The sequence below is a fragment of the Xenopus laevis genome, chromosome 8L (assembly GCF_017654675.1).
Source record: "Xenopus laevis strain J_2021 chromosome 8L, Xenopus_laevis_v10.1, whole genome shotgun sequence".
In the NCBI taxonomy this organism is placed as follows: Eukaryota; Metazoa; Chordata; class Amphibia; order Anura; family Pipidae; genus Xenopus; species Xenopus laevis.
Genome location: NC_054385.1, coordinates 35,676,042 through 35,701,432, shown reverse-complemented (window position 1 = coordinate 35,701,432; position 25,391 = coordinate 35,676,042). Strand labels below are relative to the sequence as shown.

Here is a 25,391-nt window from a genome sequence, read left to right as displayed (position 1 = left end):
ACACATGACTAACTGCAAACATTAGCAGAGAAAGTGCAGAGACAGTTGCCTTGGTCCTTTAAAACTAGACACCTATTAGGGCTCTTACACATGAGCGTTTTTACCTGCGCTCCCCTGCGTTCCGTTTTTCGGCGTTCAGCCGCAGGGGAGTGCAGGAATAGACGCATTTAATTATTTCAAATGGGGCTGTACTCACACAGGCGCATGTAGGCGCCGAACGCAGGAAAAATGCAGCATGTTGCGTCTCAACCTGCGTTCGGCGCCTACATGCGCCTGTGTGAGTACAGCCCCATTTGAAATAATTAAATGCGTCTGTTCCTGCGCTCCCCTGCGGCTGAACGCCGAAAAACGGAACGCAGGGGAGCGCAGGTAAAACCGCTCATGTGTAAGAGCCCTTAAAGTGCATTCTAAAAGGTAATCCTTTTTAAAAAAAAATAATAATACGGGAGACAGGCTTTCCATAATTTGGAACTTTCTGGATAATGGGTTTCTGGATAACAGATCCCATACCTGTACTTGTTATTATGAAGGTGGTTGACCCCTGGCATAATAATTGTAATCAGCAATTACCTGTGATAGGTCAGCTGCACGTTAATAAAAATAGTACTCAGGTTCCTATGGGTTGTTATTTAGCATGGATTTTATGCTTGTATTTATGAGCCCCCCTACTCTTCCCTATGTTAAATAGGATTTCCATACTTTAATACGGGACATCTATTTTAAAAATACAAGTATGGCCCCAAACTGTTATATAGCCTGCCCCCCCCCCAGCTGCACCGCCTCCAAGGGGCTGATGGGATTTCCAGATCTATCACTGGGCTCATTAAGGCATTGGGTTGTAAGTAGCAAACTAAGCTGCAGCAGAGGAAGAAGGTGAGTTGTGATTTTATACTGAAAAGCTAATGGATATTATTAGTAGTACAAATGAGATGGGCATATGCTCCATATGGAAAAATAATTAAAAACCAGAGCCGATTACCACTATAGTGAAGTGGAACTGAAGTGCATAATGAACCAACAACCCTCATAAATAGGAAAAAACGTATCCATTCAAACAAAGTTTATTTTATAGGGCTTGGATACAAATATTGTGCATTTTATATTCTGGCTGCATGGAAACCAGCATTAGGTATCTGGGTTTAATACCTGCAGCATTGAGCTTTATAGGTAAATCTTTTAATTGCCAGGAACCTTTAACTCCCTTCCCACTGGCAGCTGCTCCCAATTCCCTGGCACTGTAGTCAGTTTGCATGGATGCCCTGGAATGTTGGAATCCGTTCTAGTTTAAGAAAGCACTTACCGATGGGGAAAGGTGTTGTGTTCAACCCTATGTCACACTAAACGGCATGTTTGCCATCATTTATGGCACATCGTAGTTTAGTAATCACAATTTTGGCATTTGTATTCAGACTAAATGGAAGCAGGTTGGTCAGCACTTGTATATATCAGGGAAGAGTTTTGTAACAAAAGTGCCACCTGCTGGACAGTTCCTATAACTGTATAGTCACAAAGCTACCCCTTCAGAAGAAAAACAGAGAACTGAAGTGATGTTGCTTTGGCATATTCTGGAACAGTTTCTTGTTTTCTGCATGCTGTTGTGTCAAAATCTGGCAAACTTGCACTACATGCATCACCGGATTTTCTCCCACCCGCTCAGAATCTTGGTATGTAATGACCTGACACCTGCTTTCCATACTATCGGTTTTCCTTGAGAAATCCCATGCTTATTTGGCACTACTTCATTAAGAGTTTTCTTTTGTATGACTGGCATTTCATTGTCTCTGTGCCACAGCCTGGGAGAATTGGTTGTTCAAGGTGGTTGTTATTTTATGGCAACGACTTTAAGGCAACAACTATTAATACAAACAGAACTCGTGTTATACTTTAAAGGAGAACTAAACCCTAAAAATTCCATATTTTATATACTGAACTTATTGCACCAGCCTGAATTTTCAGCTTGTCAATAGCAACAATGATCCAGGACTTCAAACTTGTCACAGGGGGTCACCATCTTGGAAAGTGTCTGTGACACTCACATGCTCAGTGGGCTCTGAGCAGCTGTTGAGAAGCTAAGCTTAGGGGTCATTGCAAATTATAAAGCAGAAAATGAGGATGGCCTGTAATATAAGCTGATGCTACAGGGCTGATTATTAAATGCTGATGCTAATTGCACTGGTTTCTGTGCTGCCATGTTTTAATTATCTGTATCATATACTAATCAGCCTTATATTGTGACATTTCTATTCTATGTGTACTGTATATTGTGAGTGGGTCCCTAAGCTCAGTAAGTGACAGCAGCACAGAGCATGTGCAGTGAATCAGCAGAAAAGATGATGGGGAGCTACTGGGGCATCTTTGGAGACCCCGATCTTTACTGCTAAAGGGCTGTGATTGCCTTGGGCTGTAACAGAGGCCTAAAATATAATGTACAACATTTGTGGCCTTCTTCTTTAGTTCTCCTTTAAAACATACATTTTGATCCCCAAACCTGGAAATCTATAGCCAGAACCCCTAGAGCTGTAATGATAAATCTGTGAAAATGATTTGATGCCTAAACAATGATTTAAAATACTTGTACAGGTATGGGGTCTGTTATCCAGAATGCTCGGGACCTGGGTTTTTTCCAGATAAGGGCTCTCCATACCTTAAATGAAAAATCATTTAAAGGAACAGTTCTGTGTAAATATAAAAACTGGAAAAATAGGCTGTACAAATAAAAAATGTTATTAATATAGTTAGTTAGCCAGAACACTACTTTCTGCTTTTCAGCTCTATAAATCTGAGTTAGTCAGCGACTTGAAGGGGGGCCACATGGTACATTTCTGTTCAGTGAGTTTACAATTTTCAAAGCAAAGAGATAAAAAGCAGAAAGTAGTGTTCTGGCTATTATGTTAGACATCCAGTCACTCCAGCCTTTATACATTACATTTTTGGCTTACTAACCATATTGAAAACATTATTTATTTTGCACAGCCTATCTTATTTACCCAGTTTTTATTTTTATACTGAACAATTCCTTTAAGCAGTGGCATAACTATCGAGTAAGGTCTGTTTCCTCTATAGCATTCAAATACCCCTCCCTGCCTCTTTCTATTTCTTTTTAAATTGGGCGACCATGTGGCGGGGGGGGGGGATGCAGAGAGGCATGAGCGCCTATGCGTCAGGCCCTCCGAAAACATTTGTCGGGGGGCCCAGCCCGCTCTTGTTATGCCCCTGTTTAAAAGAATTGTTTTGCATCCGATAAGGCTTTATTATATCTCTTTGGATCATGTACAAGTTACTATTTCATTATTACAGAGAAAAAGGAAATATATTTTAAAAGTTTTAATTATTCGAATATAATGTAGTCTATGGGAGACCTCCTTTCAGCAATCCAGCGGTTTCTGGAAAACGGATCCTATACTTGTATTTGGAAAGCTCGATTGTGGTCCTTGCATAGGAAAATAATTGCATTCTTAAGTGTGTAATTCATTTTACAGTTCCTGCCACTGGTAAGGTTCTGTATAGATAGATAGATATAGTGCAATTTGTCTCCCTTACTCAGAGGGGATATTACACATCACTCTTTGTAGTTATCCACTATATCAGGGATCCCCAACCTTTTGAACCCGTGAGCAACATTCAGAAGTAGAAGGAGTTGGGGAGCAACACAAGCATGAAAAATGTTCTTGGGGTGCCAAATAAGGGCTGTGATTGGCCATTTAGTAGTCGCTATGTGGATTGTCAACCTACATTGAGGCTCTGTTTGGCAGTGCACCTGGTTTTTATACAACCAAAACTTGCCTCCAAGCCTGGAATTCCAAAATAAGCACCTGCTTTGAGGCCACTGGGAGCAACATCCAAGTGGTTGGAGAGAAACATGTTGCTCACGAGCTACTGGTTGGGGATCACTGCCCTATATTAACTGAAAGTGGCCTTTAATATATACATGCATAATAAAGTAGTGTAAAAATGCATGCCAGTGGATAGGGAGTTTCATTTTCAAGCATTGTTAAAATAAAATGTGCAATATAAAGGGTCTGGGGTTTCGAGCTTCATGCTCTTCATAAAACCAGACTTAAAATCCGAGCAAAAACAGTGCTTAACTCTGACTTCAATCTGCACACATTCTTCTCATTTCAAAAATAACAAACCCCATTGGTTTTAATACCTAGAACTGAATGTTGAGTGAGATGAAATAAGTAAGTAGATGGAATAGAGTTTAGTTCTGCTAGACGATTCTCATGGCAAAATAATATACAGGTATGGGATTCGTTAGCCAGAAACCTGTTAGCCAGAAAGCTCTGAATTACAATAACGCCATCTCCCATAGACTCCCTTTTAATCAAATAATTTGATATTTTCTTTTCCTCTGTAACCATAAAACTTGTACTTGATCCAATCTTAGATTATAATCTTAGAGCGAAATAATACTATTGGGTTTATTTAAAATTTCAATTACATTTTAAGTAGATTTAATGTATAAAGATCCAAATTATGGAAAGATCCCTTATCGGGAAACCCCCATTCTGGATAAAATATCCAACGCATGTACTTGCATGGAAATGTGGTCCCCTGTTTTTGCATCTTTAGAAAATATAATCTGAAATGGAAGTAATTTTTCTTACTTCTAAATGGTAATGTTGTAGCAGCTGTTTTTTGGGTGGAGATTCAAATTTCCTGTGTATACTGATCTTCTTCCTATCTGATTTGATTGATACAGGGAGAAAAGAAGGGGGTTCGGTAGTTGGAGCCATATCACATGGGACGTTGCACTAAACTAACTGCTTGGTTGCCCTGACCCTATGCACCAGAATAACAAGTAGGCACCAGGAGGATTAGTGACCAACCACAAATGGCATTTTCTATACAGATATAATTAGTCCCCCAAATACATTTTTTCGATAAGTCTTAAATCAAGTTTAAAGAATAGTTTAGAGACCCAAAATTACAAAAAGCAAGTTTTGACTTTTTTAAATCTGTTCACAACCAGTGAATACTTCCCAATGGCTGATGTGGTGGAAACCTCACCACAGCCTTCTTTGTTTGCTCCCACTGAGGCAATTCCAGATGAAACCCCTGAGCTTGTCTCCTGCATTTTCAAGCAGGTTACCAGCACCCCGTTTACATTCACTGGAAGGGCAAACTGTGAACTTACACCGATCAATAACATGAAGAGTAAATGCAACTTCTTAGAGTCAAAGAGGAGTCAGGACTTGCAACATATGGAGAGTCCCATGCAGTACAGAAGTTTTTTCTTGGCAGAATGTGAGGAAATTGCAAGGCAGCTGCAGAGCAAAGAGCCAGAGGAATGTAATAGAAGTAAGCGGAAAATTGAAGCATTGGATATTTCAACCATTGAGGCTGAGCCTCCACCCTTTCTCTGTACACCCAAGTCCACACTGGATGACACTAAGTCTAGTGCCAAAAAAAGACGGCTGGATCTGTTAGGTGAGGAAGAGGTGCCAATAAATTTGTTTTTGTTGTTTTACCCATTTCCTTTGTGTTTTAACTTTCAAAATTGTGTGTGTGTATATATATATATATACCCCCGCCCCTCTAAACACAGTCCTACAGATTACTTAAAAGCCCATAATGCTGAATGTTTCTTTGGAAGAGGTCATGCCAAATAAAGAGAGAAGCAGGTATGGTCTTTCTCCTCCCAAAGAAAATACCCTTTTTCACTTAGGTAGGACTGATGCATGGACACTGCCTTGGCGGGGCGCATCAGCTTATGCATACTTTGTACAAACCATGTAACCAAAAGTGTCTCTTTTTGCCAAATTCAGATAAGTTCTGTTTAATCCAATTGTTCCTTAAAGTTGTATAATGATAGTGCTGGGTTAATTTGTTTAGTTCAGTATATATGTACCCACACCCCACACACCACACACCACACACACCACACACACACTATTCAGATGTGTCTCCCAGAAATGGGCCAGCCAATAATGGGTGCTGTTAAGTTTGGTTTAGTAACTGTTGGGAAGCTATTACTTTGTGATATTGCCCAACATCCTAAGAAATTTGCAATCTGCTCTGTATTCTTAAATCTAGGGTGAGCTAAAGTCAGAAATTGGTTATGCTTACGTGAGTTTTTAAAGATACAAGGCATTTGTAACCATAGGGGAGTAGGGTATGCCAATGTATGTTGGTGTAACAGAAAAGTGTGTGTTCTTATTTTGTTTTTTTTTCCTTTTAGAGTACAGTAGCAAAGGGAAGTTCAATCATTATGTTCCATATTGTGAAAGTCCCATCCCAATATGTTTGCTGTCCAAATCAAAGGAATCTATACCAGTTACTTGGATGGGTAATGACCAATACAAGCCTAATGAGTCCCCTCTTTTGAAAGAGACACTTGACACCAATCAAGCATACCCAAAACTTACCACTAATGAAAGGAAAAATATGCCTCTCATTTCCATCAAGGAACTAGAGTTCGAGTCCTCCAATAAATGTATAACGCTTGATGGGGAAGATATACAATTTAAGAATAGTTGTTACTTTGCTTATCGGACCCAGCAAACTCTTCTGCAAACCCCAGAGATCAAAACCTATGGTGCCGCTAGATGTGAAGGGATCACCATTGGCTTAAATAGCAAGCATACTGGAAGACAAAAGAAGGATATGGTTGGCAAAGACAGACACCCCATTCCCTATGATCGTTCTCCCCTGAAAGTAAAGATAGCCTTTGAACTTACCAAAACCTTCTCACCTTTAGAAGGCAGGAACGTCAAGGAGGGGCCAAGTATCCTTGGTGTAAGCCTACTAGATCTGGAAAAGATGAATATGGAAGAACATGATGGCACTTGCAAAAAGGATACATCTGTCAGTAAAGATGGAGTCTCCGAGTCAGATGTTCTACTAAATACTACAGTAAGCATTGAGAAGCAGGAACAACAAAGACCAGAGGAGAAGAGGGCTGCCAGTAACATAAAGTTCATAGAAAAGTCCCATATGCTCAATAAACCCTTTGAAAGAAATAAAAATATCATGAATGAGAATCCGAACTTGAAGATGTGTGCAATACTTAACAATACTGTGACCTTTACAGATCACTTAGGAATGGACACAAGTTCGTCCAAAACACTGAGCATTAGCCATAACAAATTACGGTCCCTGAATTCTTGTGCTGTTGATATTAGACCTAATGTCATACAATTCATGCCAGCAAGTCTTTGTGGAAATACCACTAAAAATATAATGGACACTAAAGCCACGAAGGAAAATGTAGCTGCTCATGATACTGTGTTAATAGATGATGGCAGGGCTGCAAAAGTACAGTTCAGTACAGTGGTTTCAATAAATACCACACAGGACATTGTACCAATGCAGAACAAAATAGCTCCAAACAACTCTGCACAGGGCATGAAAAAATGGACTACAGGTAGCAAAATTGCCTTAAACACTACCCATGATATTGTGTTAAAGCATCCTGTAATAACAACCAGCAATGGCTTCCAGGAAAATATCTCCAGTTTCAATAATGCACCAGCAGGCAATGCTGCAAAGACCACTCAGTCAACATGTAATGACATAGATGCAGCCAATGCTACGCAAGACATCATCTCTAATCATTGCAAAGTAAGCAAATCTAGTCCCAGCCAGGGAATTGTATCGGTTCATGATGGGACAAATGCACTTAATATTACCCGGGACGTTGTGACATCACATAATGTTTTCCACCAACCTACACTAACGTTTGGTATGGAAACTGGCCGAACAAAACCATCAGTACTGAGTAAGTTGAGGACCGCCCGCAGTAAGGCGGCAGTTAGACATAAGAGACCCAAAGAAATGAAAAGTAATGGGTATACCATGGCTGGCAGAATTGTCTTGCCCAAGAATGGAGTTTATGCATCCAGTTCCAAAGAGCTAATAAATGATACTGAACCAGTAGAACATTGTAGGACGATTAAGGAGCCTGAAATTATCCAAGATGAGAGCATATTTTTTGATGGTTCATCCCCTCTTATAACCTCCACACCCATGCCAGGGCTTTGCAATCACCGTTTCATTAAAAAATCATTTGAAGACTCTAAGAAAGACAATACTAAACTACCCAGCTCTGTTCTGGGGGTACAGAAAAGCACATTGGTAGACAATTCAGAAAATAAACCGGTTTTAATAAACATCGGGCTTCAGGGAAGAACAGCATCTCATTGCTCCCTGGTTCCACGTTTCTCCAAGAACAGCATACTTCCAAAGAGTGTTAAAGCTTTCAGGAAGCCACAACCTCCTTCTAATTCTTTGGCCATTTCCGCTCAAGCACCAGTTATAGCCTCAAAGGTAGAAAGATCACCAGAGAAGCAAGTAAGCACTCAAAAAGAAATTGTGGTTTCTAGTAAAAAGTTAATCCAAAATGTTCCAGAAACATCAAAGGTGGATGCTCCTCCGAGCCAGACCACAGAAAGCTGCTTTAGGACTCCTAGCATTGCAGCTGCAAAGGTTAGTATATGACTTTCATTTGCTTTCCTATACACTGATTTTGTCCCTCCCAGTGTTGGACAGAGGTCCACCAGAAAACCTTAGACCACAGGCCCACTCTCAATAATTTTTTTCCTTTTTTCACTCACCTTCACTCTACATGCTGTAGCCTTTCTCTCGTACAAAAATGGGCAATAGGCATGGTATAGGCAGAGCAGGGCACATGATTTAGTCATCAGGAGGGCCCAATGGGAGTGTTCCTGGTGGGCCAGTCTGACACTGGTCTCTCCTGTTTCTTGTATATGATAACATGAAATACAACAATAAGTCGATATGAGGTTTATTTTCTATTGTTAAACCCACACAGACCTCCGGTATTAAGATGTCCAAATTGCCCCTTGGTTCATCACTGGTCAAGCCATCTTCCCGGCTGTGCCCACCTTCCAGTGGAAAGTTTTCATTCGGTGCTTCAAGCTCTTCTACTGCACTTCAGAAAGCAGCATTTGGTTTCAGAATCTCTGACCGTCCAACTGCATCCACTGGTAAGAGTTGTATGAAATAATAAAAGAAACCCTATTTCGTCATTCTGCAGTAAGAAAGAACAAAAATCACGACTAAGATTTTCTTTTTAAGCTTTGAACAAAAGTCATGATTACTTTCCAGATCCTTAGAGCAAAATCCAGATCATTCTTATTGTGTGGATTTGCTGTTCTGGATATCTTAAAGTGCCAGCTATTATTAGCACACTTGAGCACCCCTATTTTGCAGTGTTCAGTTGAGCACTTATTGTTATGATAAAGGAATCCTGAGAGTCCCTATAATTGAAAAGAATGTGTCCAAGTGACTAATAAAGGGAATAAATCCTTCTCCTACCCCCCCCCCCCAGCACAGAGTTGACCCATCTTTCACTACAAATGCACTCCATGAGAGCCAGAAACTAAAATTGAATGCCTTACATGGCTGATTTTGCTTCTATGATTGGTGCTTCAAGCACTGCTGGTGCCCCCTAACATAAGTGGTGTCATAGGCAGAAGAGTAGGCATCAAGCGAGGGTCAGCCTGGCATTTATTTAACTGATCTCCTGTACAAAGTAAGTACAGACTTACTTTTATATCTGTAGATACCCCACCTGTGTGCTGAGACTAATTGTCAAAACTTCCCTGATGCCACAAATGGTAATGTATAACCAAGTTTGGCTAAGCACTGAACAAGTAATGGAGTAGTCCTAGATTTTAATTGATCTGCTCCAACACTGAATCTCAGGATAGAGACCCAGGTTGCAATCCAAGTGACAAATTTTGCTGGAATTCGAAATCTACAAAATTCCGAGGTTCATATTGGTGTATCGATAATTTTTTTTCCTTACTGGTTGAACTAACTTGCACTAGTCTTTTGAAAGCTTTCCTTTGGTTTATTTTCAGGTATACCTATAAGGAATCATGGGCTTGTTTCAAATGGAGTTGGTAGAGGTGTGGAATAATTATGGCATCACAAGAAATACCCCCGTTACAACCTTCTCATTAAGAAAAAAGAATTTTGAGCCATTGTAGACGTCCTACATGCTGCATATAGATCTCCACTGAATCCAAAACTAGTAGTGTATGGGCCAGTTTTTTCCCCAAAATTTCAGGAACATGATCTGTTTTGTCTTAAAGATGAACATCAGAGAGGCTTCCAAAAGGTGCCCCTAAAAATGTACTGCTACTCCAACACTTCTAGTCCATATAGACTTTTTTTTTTTTTAGTCTATGTCCTTTAACATTCTCTTTTAATTGTCTTATTTCTCCATAGAAAAACTCTGTTTAACTACAGTGAGTGTGTATGTATTTGTGTTTCGTCTATCCAAAGTGTGATTTATGTCTAATCACAGCTGGCATTATGCAGCGACATGAAAAGTACATCCTTTTTTATTTTTTAAATTTTAATTTTGAAATTTAAGAGGGCCAAATTCTATGTATAATTAATGAAGTTGTTTGCCATGTTTTAGCCTTTCCTTGTTGTGTGTGTGATTGTGTGTGTGATTGTTCCGTAAAATGTCTAAAGTATGTTTTAAATTTAAAATAAAAAGTAAAAAAAAGCAGTCTTCAGATTCTTTTTACCTTCTATTAAATTAGCAAACATACATCTAATCTAACCTTTACCCTCTGCACTCCCTATTTCTCTAAAGTTTTTCCATAGAGTCCACCACCAGCCTCGCTGATAACTAATCATATGTATATCAAAAGGCATATAGTGCTATTTAGTAATTTAGAACCTGAAGAAATGTTAGATGCCTCCAGCAACAATTACATGTACAAATAACATGGAGATGGGTGACCGCAGAACCGGCAGAATACTTATTAGGGCTATTCCACACGGGGAGATAGCGACGCGTTTGCGGTCGCGGCGACAAAGCGCCGCGACAGTCGCCGCGACCGGCGCAGGCGACAGTTTTGTATGGGCGCCTATGTAAAAACGCCTGTGCTAACCACATGAGGCGATGCGCTTTTCAACAGTCGCCTGAAAATGCCTCGCCAGGCTTTTTCAGGCGACTGTTGAAAAGCGCATCGCCTCGTGTGGTTAGCACAGGCGTATCTCCCCGTGTGGAATAGCCCTTAAAGCAATGATCCCCAACCAGTAGCTCGTGAGCAACATGTTGCTCTCCAACCCCTTGGATGTTGCTCTCAGGGTCCTCAAAGCAGGCGCTTATTTTTGAATTCCAAGCTAGAAATCAAGTTTTAATTGCATAAAAACTAAGTGTAGTGCCAAACAAAGCCTCCTGTAGGCTGCCAGTCCTCATAGGGGCTACCAAATAGCCATTCACAGCCCTTATTTGGCACCCAAGGGACTTTTTCATTCGTGTTGCTCCCCAACTCTTTTTACATTTGAATGTGGCTCACTGGTAAAAAAGGTTGGGGACCTCTGCCTTAAAGGATCCTCTTGCATGAAGCGGTGCATGGGTTCTGGAGAGTTGAGGAATAGCTGTACGGAGTAGTCCGCTTGCAGCATGCTAAAAAGTTTGATAATATGTAGCCGGCAACATTTGAGTGGTGCAACTGGAAACTCTGGATCACAGAATAAACCGCGACTTGGATCTGTATATCCCATGGATCTGTATCTTACTCTAGGGGGCATATTTAAGAGAGCGAAGCATGTTTTTTTTTTTTTAGCGAAAATTTACTAAAAGGCGTATAATGAAAAAGCTCTGCACTGAAGAAGTTTTGTGCAGTGGCTCCGTAAGTGACAGCAGCATAGAGCATGTGCAGGGAATCAGGACTGGGAGCTACTGGGGCATCTTTGGAGACACAGATCTTCCCTGCTAAAGGGCTGTGGTTACCTTGGGCTGGTACAGAAGCCCTACAACATAATGTACAGTATTTCTAGCTACTTCTTTAGTTAAGCTTTACTTCTCCTTTAAAACATAAAATATAAAAATATGCAGTTTCAGGTCACATGGATTTGAAAAGTTTGCATACAGGCTTAGACCTGATCTCATGTCCTTTACTTTCCTAAAAAGCCCTCTCTTTTCAGATCAAGATCAGTAGTATAACTAGATGTTACTGGGCCCCACAGCAAAGTAATTTTAGGGCCCCCACATATCCAGAGATTGTCCTGTTATACCAATATATGTTGAACTTGATCATTAATTGGGGCCTCATGCAGTGTCAGACTGGCCCATCGGGATACCAGGAAAAGTCCCGGTGGGCCCAGGTGTCAGTGGATCCTCATGCTGCTAAACTTTTGGCCTATTTCATGGCCATTCCCTATTTCTATGAAAACAAAGAGGCTAAATAGATGGAATAATAGATTATAGTATGTATAGAAAAGAGAAAACAGACTAGGAGAATAGAGGTTGAGTGAGAAGATGAAGAATATTAGTACTGAGAGTGGGCCCCTGGTCTAAGGTTTTGTGGTGGGCCCCTAGTGTCCCAGTCCGACACTGGCCTCATGGGGCCTCCTATATCTCCCTGGGCACCTGCAGCCGCAGGGTCTGCTTCCTCTGTAGTTACACCCTTGATCAAGATGAATCAGTTTTTTACATGAAATGTTTTTGTAATAGAATAGGTTCTTCTGTTTGCACTCATTACAAGAGAAGCAGACTGCTTTCCCGTCCAGCCAAAAGTCAACTTCAAATAGAAAATACTCAAAACCGTTCGCCCAGTCAAACGTAAATGTCAACTAAACGGTCTGCTGAATTGAAAGGTCTGTGAGATCTATAACCACTAAAGCAGTCCTGACAACTGATGGTCTGTCTAGTTAAGAATATAAGGAAGAAAATATAAATCCAGACACCAGAAAACATTCTCTGCTGTCAAAATAATATGTAGGCTAGCAATGAATAGATCTGTTTCAAAGTTGTTAAAGTGTTGGCTCAGCAGTATAGATAATGCTCTTTACTCTGACAGACAAGGGGAAGAGATAAATGGAGATGTGATGAAGCTGAAGTTGACAATTAGTTTTTCAAGCAGAGTCTCTGTTAATACTGCAAAGCTGAGGCTTTGTTCAGCAATCATCAATGCAAAAAAAAATCCTATAGATATTGAACAAAGCCACTGTGGACTTCATTCCATACTTGCTTGCCACAACAATGTCTTATGGAGGGTATATTCATAAAAAATAACTGTCATTGCAATAAAAGAATTCATTTGGACCCTCTGGTTAAAATGTGTAATATAAATAGGGTTTGGGGTATGATATGCAATATCATACCTCTCAACATTTTGGAAGTAAAAAGAGGGACAAAAAATTTTTTTCCGCACATAGCGCAGCAATTTTTTGAACACACCCCTTTTTGGGGCCACACCCCCTAATTACCATGTTTGTTTTACAAAATTTGGCAGGTTATGAAAGTTTGAAAATATTTCTCCTTATTTAAACTTTGTTTTTGGGTCTCAAAATTGTTACAAAGTATCTTATTTGCACCTGTTCGCTGTTCTGTGCTCTTTAAAGTGCTCCAATTAAGTGAGAAACTTTGTTTCTTTTTCTGGCTGTTCAGTGCAGAGAAAAGAGGGACTTTCCAGTACAAATGAGGGACTGCGGGTTGAGCTGTCAAAAGAGGGACTGTCCCTCCGAAAAAGGGACAGTTGTGAGGTATGCAATATAGGTGACTATCTGGGAACAGGGAGCATGTTTATTGTGTCTCAATGGAACCTGTTGCGACAACCAGAGAAAACGGATATAAGATAACGTCTAACTGTGAAATCAGTTTAACTTTTAACCCTTTTAAACTTATGATATTTTAGTCATCTGTATTGCATGTTTCACCAACCAGGCAAAATCTGTACAAGCAGTTTGGAATTTGTGCTAAACCCAGCACAAACCATGACATCTTCAAATTGGGATGGGCACATCTGCCATTGACTTGTACATGAACATGACCTCAACGGGTTTGAGATGGCGGATTTTCAGACTCGGGCTTTTTGCAGCATCGAGGTATAATAAATCTCGAAAAATTCAAGTTTCTGCCCCAAAAAATTTAGTTTTAGTAAATAATCCCTTCACTGTAGCTTTTAGTATCACAGTAGCCTATGATATTGTGCTTGTCCATGAAATCATCCAAGCCCCTCCTAAATTCATTAACAGCATCAGCCAATAAAACCGCAACATTTACATCTAATATTATATATATTTTATAAATAACAAGTCCCAGTTAAGTATTTGTGTATATTTATCTAGTTAGTATTTAAACCGCACAATTTCACTATTCATAACATTCACAGAGGACGAACAGCCATTTTTGGGAACATCAGGGCAAAATTTTGATGTAAAATCCAGAAAAACATGATGTATAAACAGGGATATCACCCACTGAAAGGCATTATAAATTGGCGGGACCACCAAAAAAGGGTGTAAAAATGTGGGAAAACTAAACAGGGGGATGTAAAATTAAGGTTTCAATTTAGCTGCTAAAATTACAAACTGGAGAACTGCTGACCAAAATGGTAAATATTTCAAAAACCACCAAAAATAATAAATGAAGACCAACTGCAAATTGTCTCAGAATTTCTCTGTCTATATCACACTAAAATTTCAAAGGTGAACTATTTCTTTATATTACCTCTAGGGGGCAGATTTACTAAGGGTCGAAGTGAATTAGAGGGGATTTTCGAAGTAAAAAAAAATTCAAAATTCAAAGTAATTTTTTGGATACTTCAACCATCGAATAGGATACTGCGACTTCGAATTTACTTTGACTTCGATTCGAAGTAAAAATCATTTGTCGTTATTGACCATTCGATAATCGATGTACTGTCTCTTTAAAAAAACTTCGAATTAAACCTGCCGAAGTGCTATGTTAGCCTATGGGGACCTTCTACAACCATTTTCTAAGTCTTTACATATCGAATAAAAATCCTTCAATCGATCGCTGAAATCCTTCGAATCGTTCGATTTTTATTCGATCATAGGATTGCCAAACTTGCAGAAAACGTTTTTTAATTCGATGGTCGAATTTCGAAGTTTTTTGTACTTCGAAATTCGACCCTTAGTAAATCTGCGTGTTATTGCGGACGCCCTTAAGTAATTCACATTCATAAAATCAATGGACAATGAAGTAAATACTTTAAAGTCACATTATAAATTCCAGGGTTCGCAAAGTCCTTCCATGAGTGTGTAACATAGAATATATCAGGACTCACTCACTTTGTGAAAAGTGTAAAGTCTCTGGAGTGAGCACTTTTGTCCTACCCTGCATTCCACATTGGTGAGACTTAATTGAATTATAATCAAATGAGAATTTATCAATTTTCATCCTATTATATAGAATTTTCATTTCCTTATTTTTTAATTTTTTAAATATTGTTTTCCCCTTAAATTTCCCTCACAATTTTTGTCTGATATGTACATTGAGGAGGGGTGACAGGTTAAAATAATTCTTTCCATTGGAGTACATTTATTATCCCGCTAGATGGAGCTAGTAATTTTAAGGACACAGCAGTAAACAGTCCTCTAACCCTCAACATTCCATTGAGCTGTTGGGATTCCTGGCTCAGCATTAGCAATAAAGCAAGCATTGTCATGTTCCATATGGAAGCGACGCGGTTATTAAGCAGATTTCTAAGACTTTTTTTCTAACGTGCAGGGGTTCATTTACAAACATAGGTGCTAAATTTCACATGTACAGTTGTCAAAAGCAACCAATCACCAATGAACTTTTACCAGTCTACACGTTAGAATAAAAATAAGGATCTCACAACTGAGCACCTGCATTCAGTACAGTCAAGAAGCACCCAGGACGTGCTTCTAAGATATCAAACTGTGTTTGTCTGATATAAGCAGATGCATAATAAAATCTTTTTGTGCAACAAAGATTAATCTGTAGCAGTATCATCCTAACATTTAAAGTGGTGTTTCACCTTCTAGATATCCTATAGTATCTTTTAGAAAAATTCTAAGCAACTTTACATTAAGACTTAATGATTATTATAATTATTTGCACTCTTCTTCTGACTCTCTCCAGCTTTCAAATGGGGGTCACTGACCCCCATCTAAAAACAAACGATCTGTAAGGCTACAGGTTTGCTTTCATTGCTACTTTTCATTACTCATCTTTCTTTTCAGACCCTCTCTTATTCATATTCCAGTCTCTTATTTGCAAATCAATGCATGGTTTCTAGAATAATTTGGACCCTAGCAACCAGACTGCTGCAATTTGGCAAGCTGGTGAATAAAAAGCTCAAAACTACAAAACTCAAAAACTACAAAAAAAAAAAAAAATGAGCAAAAACCAGTAACAAATTGTCTCAGAATATCGCTCTCTATATCATACAAACGGTATCGTAATGGTGACCACCCTTAAGCACCACCTGCAAAGTAGCTCCGATAAAGGCAATAAGCAGTAATTTTAGACTGTATAGGGGCAAATTCACTAAAGTGCGAAGCAGCAAATGCTAGTGCATATTTGCCAGTGTGACGTCATTTCGTTACTTCGCTGATTTACTAATGGGTGCTGCCGTAAATCCGCTAGCAAAGTGGACCTACTCTAGCGCTACTTCGCACCCTTATGCCAGACGAAGTTGCGCTATGGCGAAGGGACTTAACTACGATAATTCACTAACTTGCGCATTTTACTGAATGTTACCTCTTGCACCAGACTTGCCTTCGCCACTTCAGACCAGGAGAAGTGCAATAGAGTAGATAGGTCTTGCTTCAAAAAAAGTTGAAATTTTTTCTAAGTCCCAAAAAACGCTGGCGTCTTTTACTTTTTTAAAGGGGACTCGTCACCCAAACAATATTATCCAAATCCTATTTTATCATGTTAGTCAAGCAAAATGAACTTTAATTACACTGTATAAATTATTTGAATATTGTTTCCATCAGTCTGGGAACTCATAATTATAGCAACCAGGAAGGAGCCATTTTGTGGACCCTGTTATTAAGGCAAGTCTTGCATCATCTCAGAATCTTGTTTGTGCACCAGGGGACAGGGACACAATGTCCATCCATATGCCCTGGTTACACAATTAAATGGTGAAGAGAGCTGGGGGAATGTAGGGAGAGCGGTGACATCTAGGAAGTGCTGAATCGAAAGTAAAAGTAATTGCTTGCCCCATCTCTATGCCTAGGCATAAATGCGGGGTAGGCAATATTTGATTGACAGCTTATATTTTTAAACGAGTTTACAACAGCTATGAATGCTTTAATAAAAAAAGAAATTGGATTTCATATTTAATGTAAGAAGGACTTTTATTATACAGATTTTTGTGTCTGGGTGACGAGTCCACTTTAAGGGATAGGCTGAAAAAGATCGTAATTTTTTTGGGGGTACCCTCCTTCCCCCTATATTTCCTAACCTATGGCACCTAAACTATACAGTGGGCACATGTATAGGGCAAAATAACAACTCTATTTTATTTTATGAAGCTTTCCCAGGCTTGTGTAGTGTAATGTATTTGCTGCTACGTATACTTCCATTGTACTTTAACTTGGCGCCGTATACAAATTAGGCATCGCTAGCGTAACTTCACTTTGCTTGACGAATTAACAGGAGTGCAACTTCGCTAAATTTCGCCTCCCTGAGCGCAACTTTGGATTTTAGTGAATTACCGGCGCCCTGGCGCAACTTCGAAGGTAAGTAAATTTGCCACATAGTGTTCCAGTGCACCTTCAACATGAAGCCATTGGTGGGGGGACAGAAATTCAGAGCATTGTAAAAGTAGCAATATATTAAACCTTTGCTTAAACAATGTGTGCATCATGCAATGGTTGTGTGCTAAGCACAGGTACAATGAATCAGCTGCATTTACAATGTGCCTGACCTCTATCCCCTAAAATATAAATACTAGCCCACTAAATACAGCTAATACGAGGCAGCTATATGCCTGCTGCCACCATGGACCTGACTGCCATCCTGTCCCAAAACTCTTTCCTATATTTCATGTTTCACAGTTGTGGCAGAAAGTTCAATGGATGCCGAAAATCATCCTCATTATTGTTTCATTAGCACATTCTTCTGTACAGATCTCCCCTCAGTACAGCTATTTCTCTCATCACTTCCCCATGTAATACCCCTGGGACTGCATGCTCTGAGGTTATAGACAGCTGTAAGAAAGCTTTCAGGCCTCATCATGTGCAATTTGTCAATGTCATATGAAAGACGGTTTTGGGCCTGCATAGAAGGGGAGTTTGGAGAAGATTTTAATAGATTGTTATGGCTCCTGCTTTGTGTTAATGTCTTATACAATAATCAGCTGGCACAACACTGCTGGGTTGAGGCCGGCATCACAAATAGCTGTACTATAGTTCATGATAAATTGCATTTGTTATCCTTTTTTTTAAACATTTATTTTTTTGCTTATTTTTTTTACATCGGTGTGAATACTTCAGCTTTCCGAAGTCACTCAAAGTTTCCTTGCAAGGCAACTTGAAAAAGCCGAAGCAATTCATATTTTTTCCCACCAGTGATTTATTACCTTGGGAAAGCATTCAGAGGAGATTAGTCCCCGCTGGTAGAGGAGATTAATTGTGGGCCTATAATCTCCTTGTGTGTGTAATGGTTAGCACCCAACACCAGAACAAATGGCAAGTACGCTGGTCTCGGCTCGTGCTTCACCTGTATTGTGACCACCTTTGGCCTCGGGAGGAGCCCTCAGCTACTTGGATGCCACCAGGACTTAAACGAGAGGTGCAAGGCTAGAGGTTCTGGATAGGCAGAGGGGCACAACTGTAATAAAGTCTTTTGGGCAGAAGTTCAAGGTACAAGGCATTAGGCAAAAGAGTAGTCAGATCAGGCCCGGTCGGGGCAGGCAGAGAATAATCGTAGTCAGGCAGGCAAGGGTCAAACCAGATAGTCAATCAGAGGGTAAAGCAGAATCAAAGTCAGTAATCAGGCAAGGGGTCAGGATACAGAATGAAGAATCGTCAAAAGCCAGGCAGAGGTCAAAACAGGTAATCAGAATCAGGTTCAAACAGAATAGCAACAGCTAACAGCACCAGGAAACAAATCCTATCACGGGCCGTTTGCACCAGACTGAATTCCCCTTTTATACCCTGGTGTTTTTCACGCCATTGCGTCCTTTTGCGGGTCGGCATCATCACGCCAGCGTGTCTGTGTCAATAAAGGAAACGAGACGCGGGTGCGCGTGCCCTAAGTAACAGCAATGGCGGAGGAAGAACGTGGCGGGCGTCCCCACCGCACCACTGGGCCACCAGGGTGAGTTGTTACAGTGTGTCAGAGCCCTTAGGGCATGTCAGAGCCCTTAGGGCATGTGGAGATTCAGGGAGATTTAGTCGCCCGGAGACAAATCGCCTCTTCTTAGGGGGACTAATCTCCCCAAACTGCCTTCCCGCCGGCTAGAATCAAAATGGCACTCAGAGCACTTTGTTTTCCTAAGTCGCCCGAAGTTTCCTAGTGAGGCATTTTCGGGTGACTTCGGTAAACGAATCGCTCCGAGTGCCATCCCGCCGGTGATTACGATTCATACCCGACGGGAAGGCAGTTCAGGGAGATTAGTCGCCCAAAGGCGACTAATCTCCCCGAATCTCCACGTGTGTCTTTGCCCTTATAGTTACTTAATAATACGTTTTTCTACCTGATATGCTTTTGTTGAAAAGGATTCTTTTCTTTTATGCCTGTTCATGAAAAAATGTGTCTGGAGTATTTTTTTTTTTTTTTTTAAAAAGCCACACAATTGCAGTTGAAGTGGCCAACACAATTCCTGTCAAATAGTGTATCATTCAATAGTTATGCACTAGTCTTATTTGACCTTCATGCTGCTTTGTTTACAGTACTCATCCTGGAGTAGCTATGTCACTGCATCTGTTATTGTGTTTCCTTTCAATGGAAACAGCAAGTGGTGATGAGGGTGGTTGCACACTGTTTAGCCAGTCAGTACGGGGGGTGTGTATTGCGTTGCTGTCAGAATGTGCAGGTTATATTTGTCCCTGGGTATTTTCATTATTTGTATATAACGCTTTAAGAATAGAAAAGGGAACTGTCACATGCACTTCTTGGGATAAGGCCTTGTGCCATTATATACGTTAATCTTAATTATCAATCCTAACAATCACAAGAAATAATTTTGCCTGTTGTGGTGACTGAAAATTATAGTGACGTTTTCTACGGGCTTGGTCTGCTGGGATCTCACCTTAATAAAGAGGTTTTGGTATTTTTATGCTGAAGCATTAAGTGGAGTGTGGCTTTGTTCCTACTTTGTTTTATGATTTTTTCCCAAGACTTGTCGGTGTTCACCTTTAAAGTAACTTTTACTATGCTGTAGAGAGTTATATTCTGAGCTAATTTGCAGTTGTTTTTAATTTTTTTTGGGGTTAAGAATAATTTAGGTTTCTATTCAGTCTGATAGCTAGCGTCCAAATTACGCTAGGAACCACGCACTGATTTGAATAAGAGACTGGAATATGAATAGGAGAGGACCTGAATAGAAAGAGCAGCAATAACAATACATTTGTAGCCTTGCAGAGCATTTGTTTTTTTAGATGGGGTCAGCGACCCCCATTTGAAAGCTGGAAAGAGTCAGAAGAAGCAGGCAAATATTAAAAAACTATAAAAAAAAAATAAAGATCAATTGCTCAGAATTAGCCATTCTATTACATACGAAAAGTTGACTTAAAGGTGAACCACCCCTGTAAAAAAAACTCAAAACAAACATGGCTGTTTAAATCAAGACAGTTGGGTCTAGGGAGCCCAGTGAGGTACTGACTGATACAATATTTGTGGATAAAATAAAGATTACAGGACCCAAACTGGCTTCCCACTTGGAACCACATGGAACCCACTTCTTTCTAATTATGCCACCAGGGTCACAGCGTTGAAGAAGTGCGCAGTTATTCAGAGAACACAGTGCACCAGGGCCGTGGGTACAAATGCAAGCTGTGTGTACATATCCTTATGCAAATATGACGTCCTCTGCAAACCCGTGTAGGCTATATTTGTCCACCAAAATACACACGACTGACTTGCATGTAACGCACCTGACAATGAATATATCTTGAGGGACTCTAAACAAACCCTTTGAGAAGTTACAGGAAGAGACAGATCTTTATTCACATGATTTTGTGTGACAGCACAAACAAGGCTGGGGGTTAACCAATCCTTACCATTGCCCTCCTATGTCTGCCTGGCTGCACTTCAGTAAATGACTGACACTCTATACCTCTCTGTGGTCGCTGTTATCTTTGGTTCTTGCCTTTTTAGAGTCAAATTTCTTCCAAAGCCATAACTGCATTAGCTACTCAATTTTAGTCTACATATTGTGAAAATTCTCACAGTCTCAGTAGCCTAAAACAGGTTGGGTGACTAGTCAGTGTACATCCCTCATCTTGCCGAGGGTGTAGTCGTTTAACCTATTGTTAGCTTGGCTGATAGGCTTGGGCCACACATCAACCGGGCGAGACGGAGAGAGAGGAGACGGAGGGGAGGTAGGGGTAGCGACAGAGAGAAGGGAGGGGACAGCAACTGAGGGGAGGGAGTCAAGAGGGATGGAGGGGAGGGAAGGGACATCAACGGAGGGGAGGGTGACAGGAGGGAGGGGTGAGCGATGGAGTGGTGGGTGACAGAGAGAAGGAAGGGAGTTAAACTGAGGGGTGCGGACTAGGGTTAGGAAGAAGACAATTGTAGAGGTAGCTGCCCAGCACCCCACTATCATTGCTCCTTGGGCAGCTGCCTCTTCTGGCCCTGTATAAAAGCTATATATAACCAAATCCGAATCTTAATTTGCATATGCAAATTAGGGGCGGGGAGGGAAATCACATGACTTTTTGTCACAAAACAAGGAAGTTAAAAATATTTTCCCCTTCCCATCCCTAATTTGATAGGCAAATTAGGATTCGGTTCCGTATTCGCCCGAATCTTTCGCGAAGGATTTGGGGGTTTGGCCATATCCAAAATAGTGGATTCGGTGCATCCCTAATATATATAGTAGTTTTTAGAGGGACCCGCACTCATTGTATTGTGAATTCTAGGGATGCACCGAATCCAGGATTTGGTTCAGGATTCGTCCAGGATTCGGCCTTTTTCAGCAGGATTCGTATTCGGCCGAATCCTTCTGCAAGGCCGAACAGAATCCGAATCCTAATTTGCATCATTAGGGACGGGGATGGAAATCGCGTGACTTTTTGTCACAAAACAAGGAAGTAAAATGTTTTTCCCCTTCCCAACCCTAATTTGCATATGCAAATTAGGATTCAGATTCGGTTCGGTATTCGGCTGAATGTTTCCAAAAGGATTCAGGGGTTCGGCCGAATCCAAAATAGTGGATTCGGTGCATCCCTAGTGAATTCAAAACTTCTTTATTCAAACATAATATATATAATATATATATTATAATGTTTTTACTGCTGCACCACTCTTTTATTCTTCAACCATCTTGCTGGTGCACAGCACCTTTTAATCATTTCTTATTTATGTATTTATTAGAACTCCTGTGTGTGTCACTTTTTACTCTTTTTATATTTTACTTATCACTTTGGGATTTTGAGGGTGCGGTGGACTCATGAGGGCTGGATAGCCATCAGACTTTGACATTCCCTTAATAAAAAACAGTCCAAAGAAACTGTGGGTGCAGCTCCGGCCAAACCAAGGGAATAGCTGGCAATGGAGCGTCTGAAGACCATTTCCCCTTTGTCCCACCCTTGCCTCGGCAAAGAAGGGTTTGGAAACTACTTTTGGAAATTACTTTTGCAGACAGATCAGACATGAACCAATGCAGTTTTATCCTATAAAACTGTATATCCCTCAGTGCAAATGGTAAATATTAAAATCCTGGAACATTTCCGTAGGCAAATGTTACAAGGTACAAATTTTCAAAACATGGGTATTTCCCTGGCAACTGGGTACAATTTCTCACTGTGCTAAACTGGTCATTTATTGCTATTTTTGTTCAGTTCCGTAGCCAAACCCTGTCTATTGCTTCCTGGAAGGGCTGCATTCCAATATAGAGTTTCATCACTGGGAAAAATTCAAACTTTTGCAATTCTTTATTTTTATTACACTTATCGCTAGAAACACCTGGACAGACTGGTGGGAAATGACTCTGGCAGGGTAGAGCTGAGCAGGACTCATGCAGCTTAGTTACCGTCAAGTACAAGACACTGTTTTAATATTACAAAGAAAAAGGAAAACATTTTTAAAGATTAAAAGTATTTTTTTAATATGGATTCTATTGGAGACGGCTAGACTTTTTTAGTGCACTGCCATAGTTGCTAGGCATTCAGCTTAGGGTAGGGACACACTGGGCGATTTGGGGAGATTTAGTCGCCTGGCGACTAATCGCAGCGACTTTTCTCCCCGAATGCCTCCCCTCACTCTGCGCCTGGATAAAATGAAAAGTCGCCGGCGCTAATCACACACGGCGATTCGTTTTCCGAAATCGCCCGAAGTTGCCTCACGAGGAAACTTCGCGCGACTTCGGAAAACAAAGTGCGCTGAGTGCCATTTTGAATCGCCGCGTGTGATTAGCGCAGGCGATTTTTCATTTTAGCCAGGCGCAGAGCGAGGGGAGGCATTCGGGGAAGATTGGTCGTGGAAAGTCGCGGCGATTAGTCGCCAGGCGACTAAATCTCCCCAAATCGCCCAGTGTGTCCCTACCCTTAGAAGCTGTATTTGTGATGTTATATGTAAAAGGTGAGGTCAGATATCTCATGTGACTTATTGAACCATGTATTCTATTTTCCTGAACTGCATCCTCTTACCTTTATATGTTCATGAAATTCCTTGTTGATTTCTGTTATCCTTACATTTTACAACAGCAGGCAGTGGCATAGCTAGATGATATTGGGCCCCATAGCAATTTAATTGTACGGGCCCCAACATATTCAGAGGTTGACCTGTTTTACTAATAGATGTTAAAATTGCTCATTAAAGGGATACTGTCATGGGAAAAAAAATGTTTCCTAAAATGAATCAGTTAATACTGCTGCTCCAGCAGAATTCTGCACTGAAATCCATTTCTAAAGAGAGCAAATAGATTTTTTTATATTCAACTTTGAAATCTGACATGGGGCTAGACATTTTGTCAACTTCCCAGCTGCCCCAAGTCATGTGACTTGTGCTGTGATAAACTTCAATCATTCTTTACTGCTGTACTGCAAGTTGGAGTGATATCACCCCTCCCTTCCCCCCCCAGCAGCCAAACAAAAGAACAATGGGAAGGTAACCAGATAGCAGTCCCTAACACAAGACAACAGCTGCCTGGTAGATCTAAGAACAATACTCAATAGTAAAAACCCATGTCTCACTGAGACACATTCAGTTACATTGAGAAGGAAAAACAGCAGCCTGCCAGAAAGCATTTCTCTCCTAAAGTGCAGGCACAAGTCAGATGACCAGGGGCAGCTGGGAAATTGACAAAATGTCTAGCCCCATGTCAGATTTCAAAATTGAATATAAAAAAATCTGTTTGCTCTTTTGAGAAATGGATTTCATTGCAGAATTCTGCTGGAGCAGCACTATTAACTGATTCATTTTGAAATAATTGTATTTTCCCATGACAGTATCCCTTTAAATAGGGCCTCATGGGGCCCCTTTACCTTCTAGCCCCCCCCTGCAGTCACATGGTCTGCTTCCTTTGATGTTAAGCCCCTGACAATAGTTACATTAGTCCCTATACAATACATATTTTTTAAAGGTTCTGCTTTGCTTTCTGACCTTTTGGTATGTGTTGGTATCAGTTGGAGCTATGTTTAGCATGGAGCTACAGAGATAACTATCTGTATTCTGGACGTTAGAACTTCAAAAAAAAAAAAAAAATCTCATTATCTACTGAGCAACAAATCCAATGATGTCTCCTGTTCAGCTCCAGACTGTCAAGCTGTATTATGTGCCTTCCTTCCTGCGTCTGGTTTTGATGTAATGATATTTCACTTGCAGTGCAGTGAATAATGAGTTCACTCGTTTTGTGCTGTACCTGCAGATGGCTTTCTTCGAGCTGTACCTGCAGATGGTTTTCTTCATGAACTGCTTATTTTCCAATGGTTAAGGACAACGAAGCTTGTTTAGTAACCCTGGGAAAATCAGCCCCTGTGCAGTTAACCGTTGCTACCAATCCGAGATATGTTTTTTAATTATTTCTTTATTTTATCAAAAGATAGCCTTATTGTTGATTGGTTGCCACTGGTAAATGCACTAGCACAAATCTGAACACGAGCACCAGTCTGTTCTTTATTAGTGAGCTATTATTGTGAAACTTATATAACATCATTTTTGATTCCCTTAATCCCATTCATTTTACTGCAAACAGTTCATTGATAGCAAAAACACCTATAGCAAAACAAATGTATTAGTGGAACTGTTTTTTACAACAGTTCAATACAGACTCACCCTGATTCCCTTCACTTGTTATCCCAGAGGGAGTGGAGAGGATACGGTGTGCGTTTAACCATGCAGAGCTCCTCACTGCATAATACCAAAATCAAGAAAAAAAAGGAAAGGCACACAGCCTCATATAATAAAAACCACTGTTTATTAAACCATTAAAAAACTGGTGGCTGTAGTGTGGTAGACACCTAACGCTTTCGGGAACATTAAGGGGTGTTCCCAAAATGTGTTAGCC

At 40.4% G+C, this 25,391-nt stretch overlaps 1 protein-coding gene across 1 annotated transcript; it reads left to right on the top strand.

The window, feature by feature from the left end:
• Positions 1-742: 742 nt before the first annotated feature.
• On the top strand, positions 743-10,473 carry LOC108698338. The gene is made up of 5 exons (XM_018229754.2): positions 743-873; positions 4,703-5,430; positions 6,182-8,427; positions 8,774-8,948; positions 9,828-10,473. Exons 2-5 carry the CDS (start codon positions 4,986-4,988, stop codon positions 9,884-9,886), a joined length of 2,925 nt encoding a protein of 974 aa, XP_018085243.1. The 5' UTR covers positions 743-873; positions 4,703-4,985; the 3' UTR covers positions 9,887-10,473.
• The last annotated feature ends 14,918 nt before the right edge of the window (positions 10,474-25,391 follow it).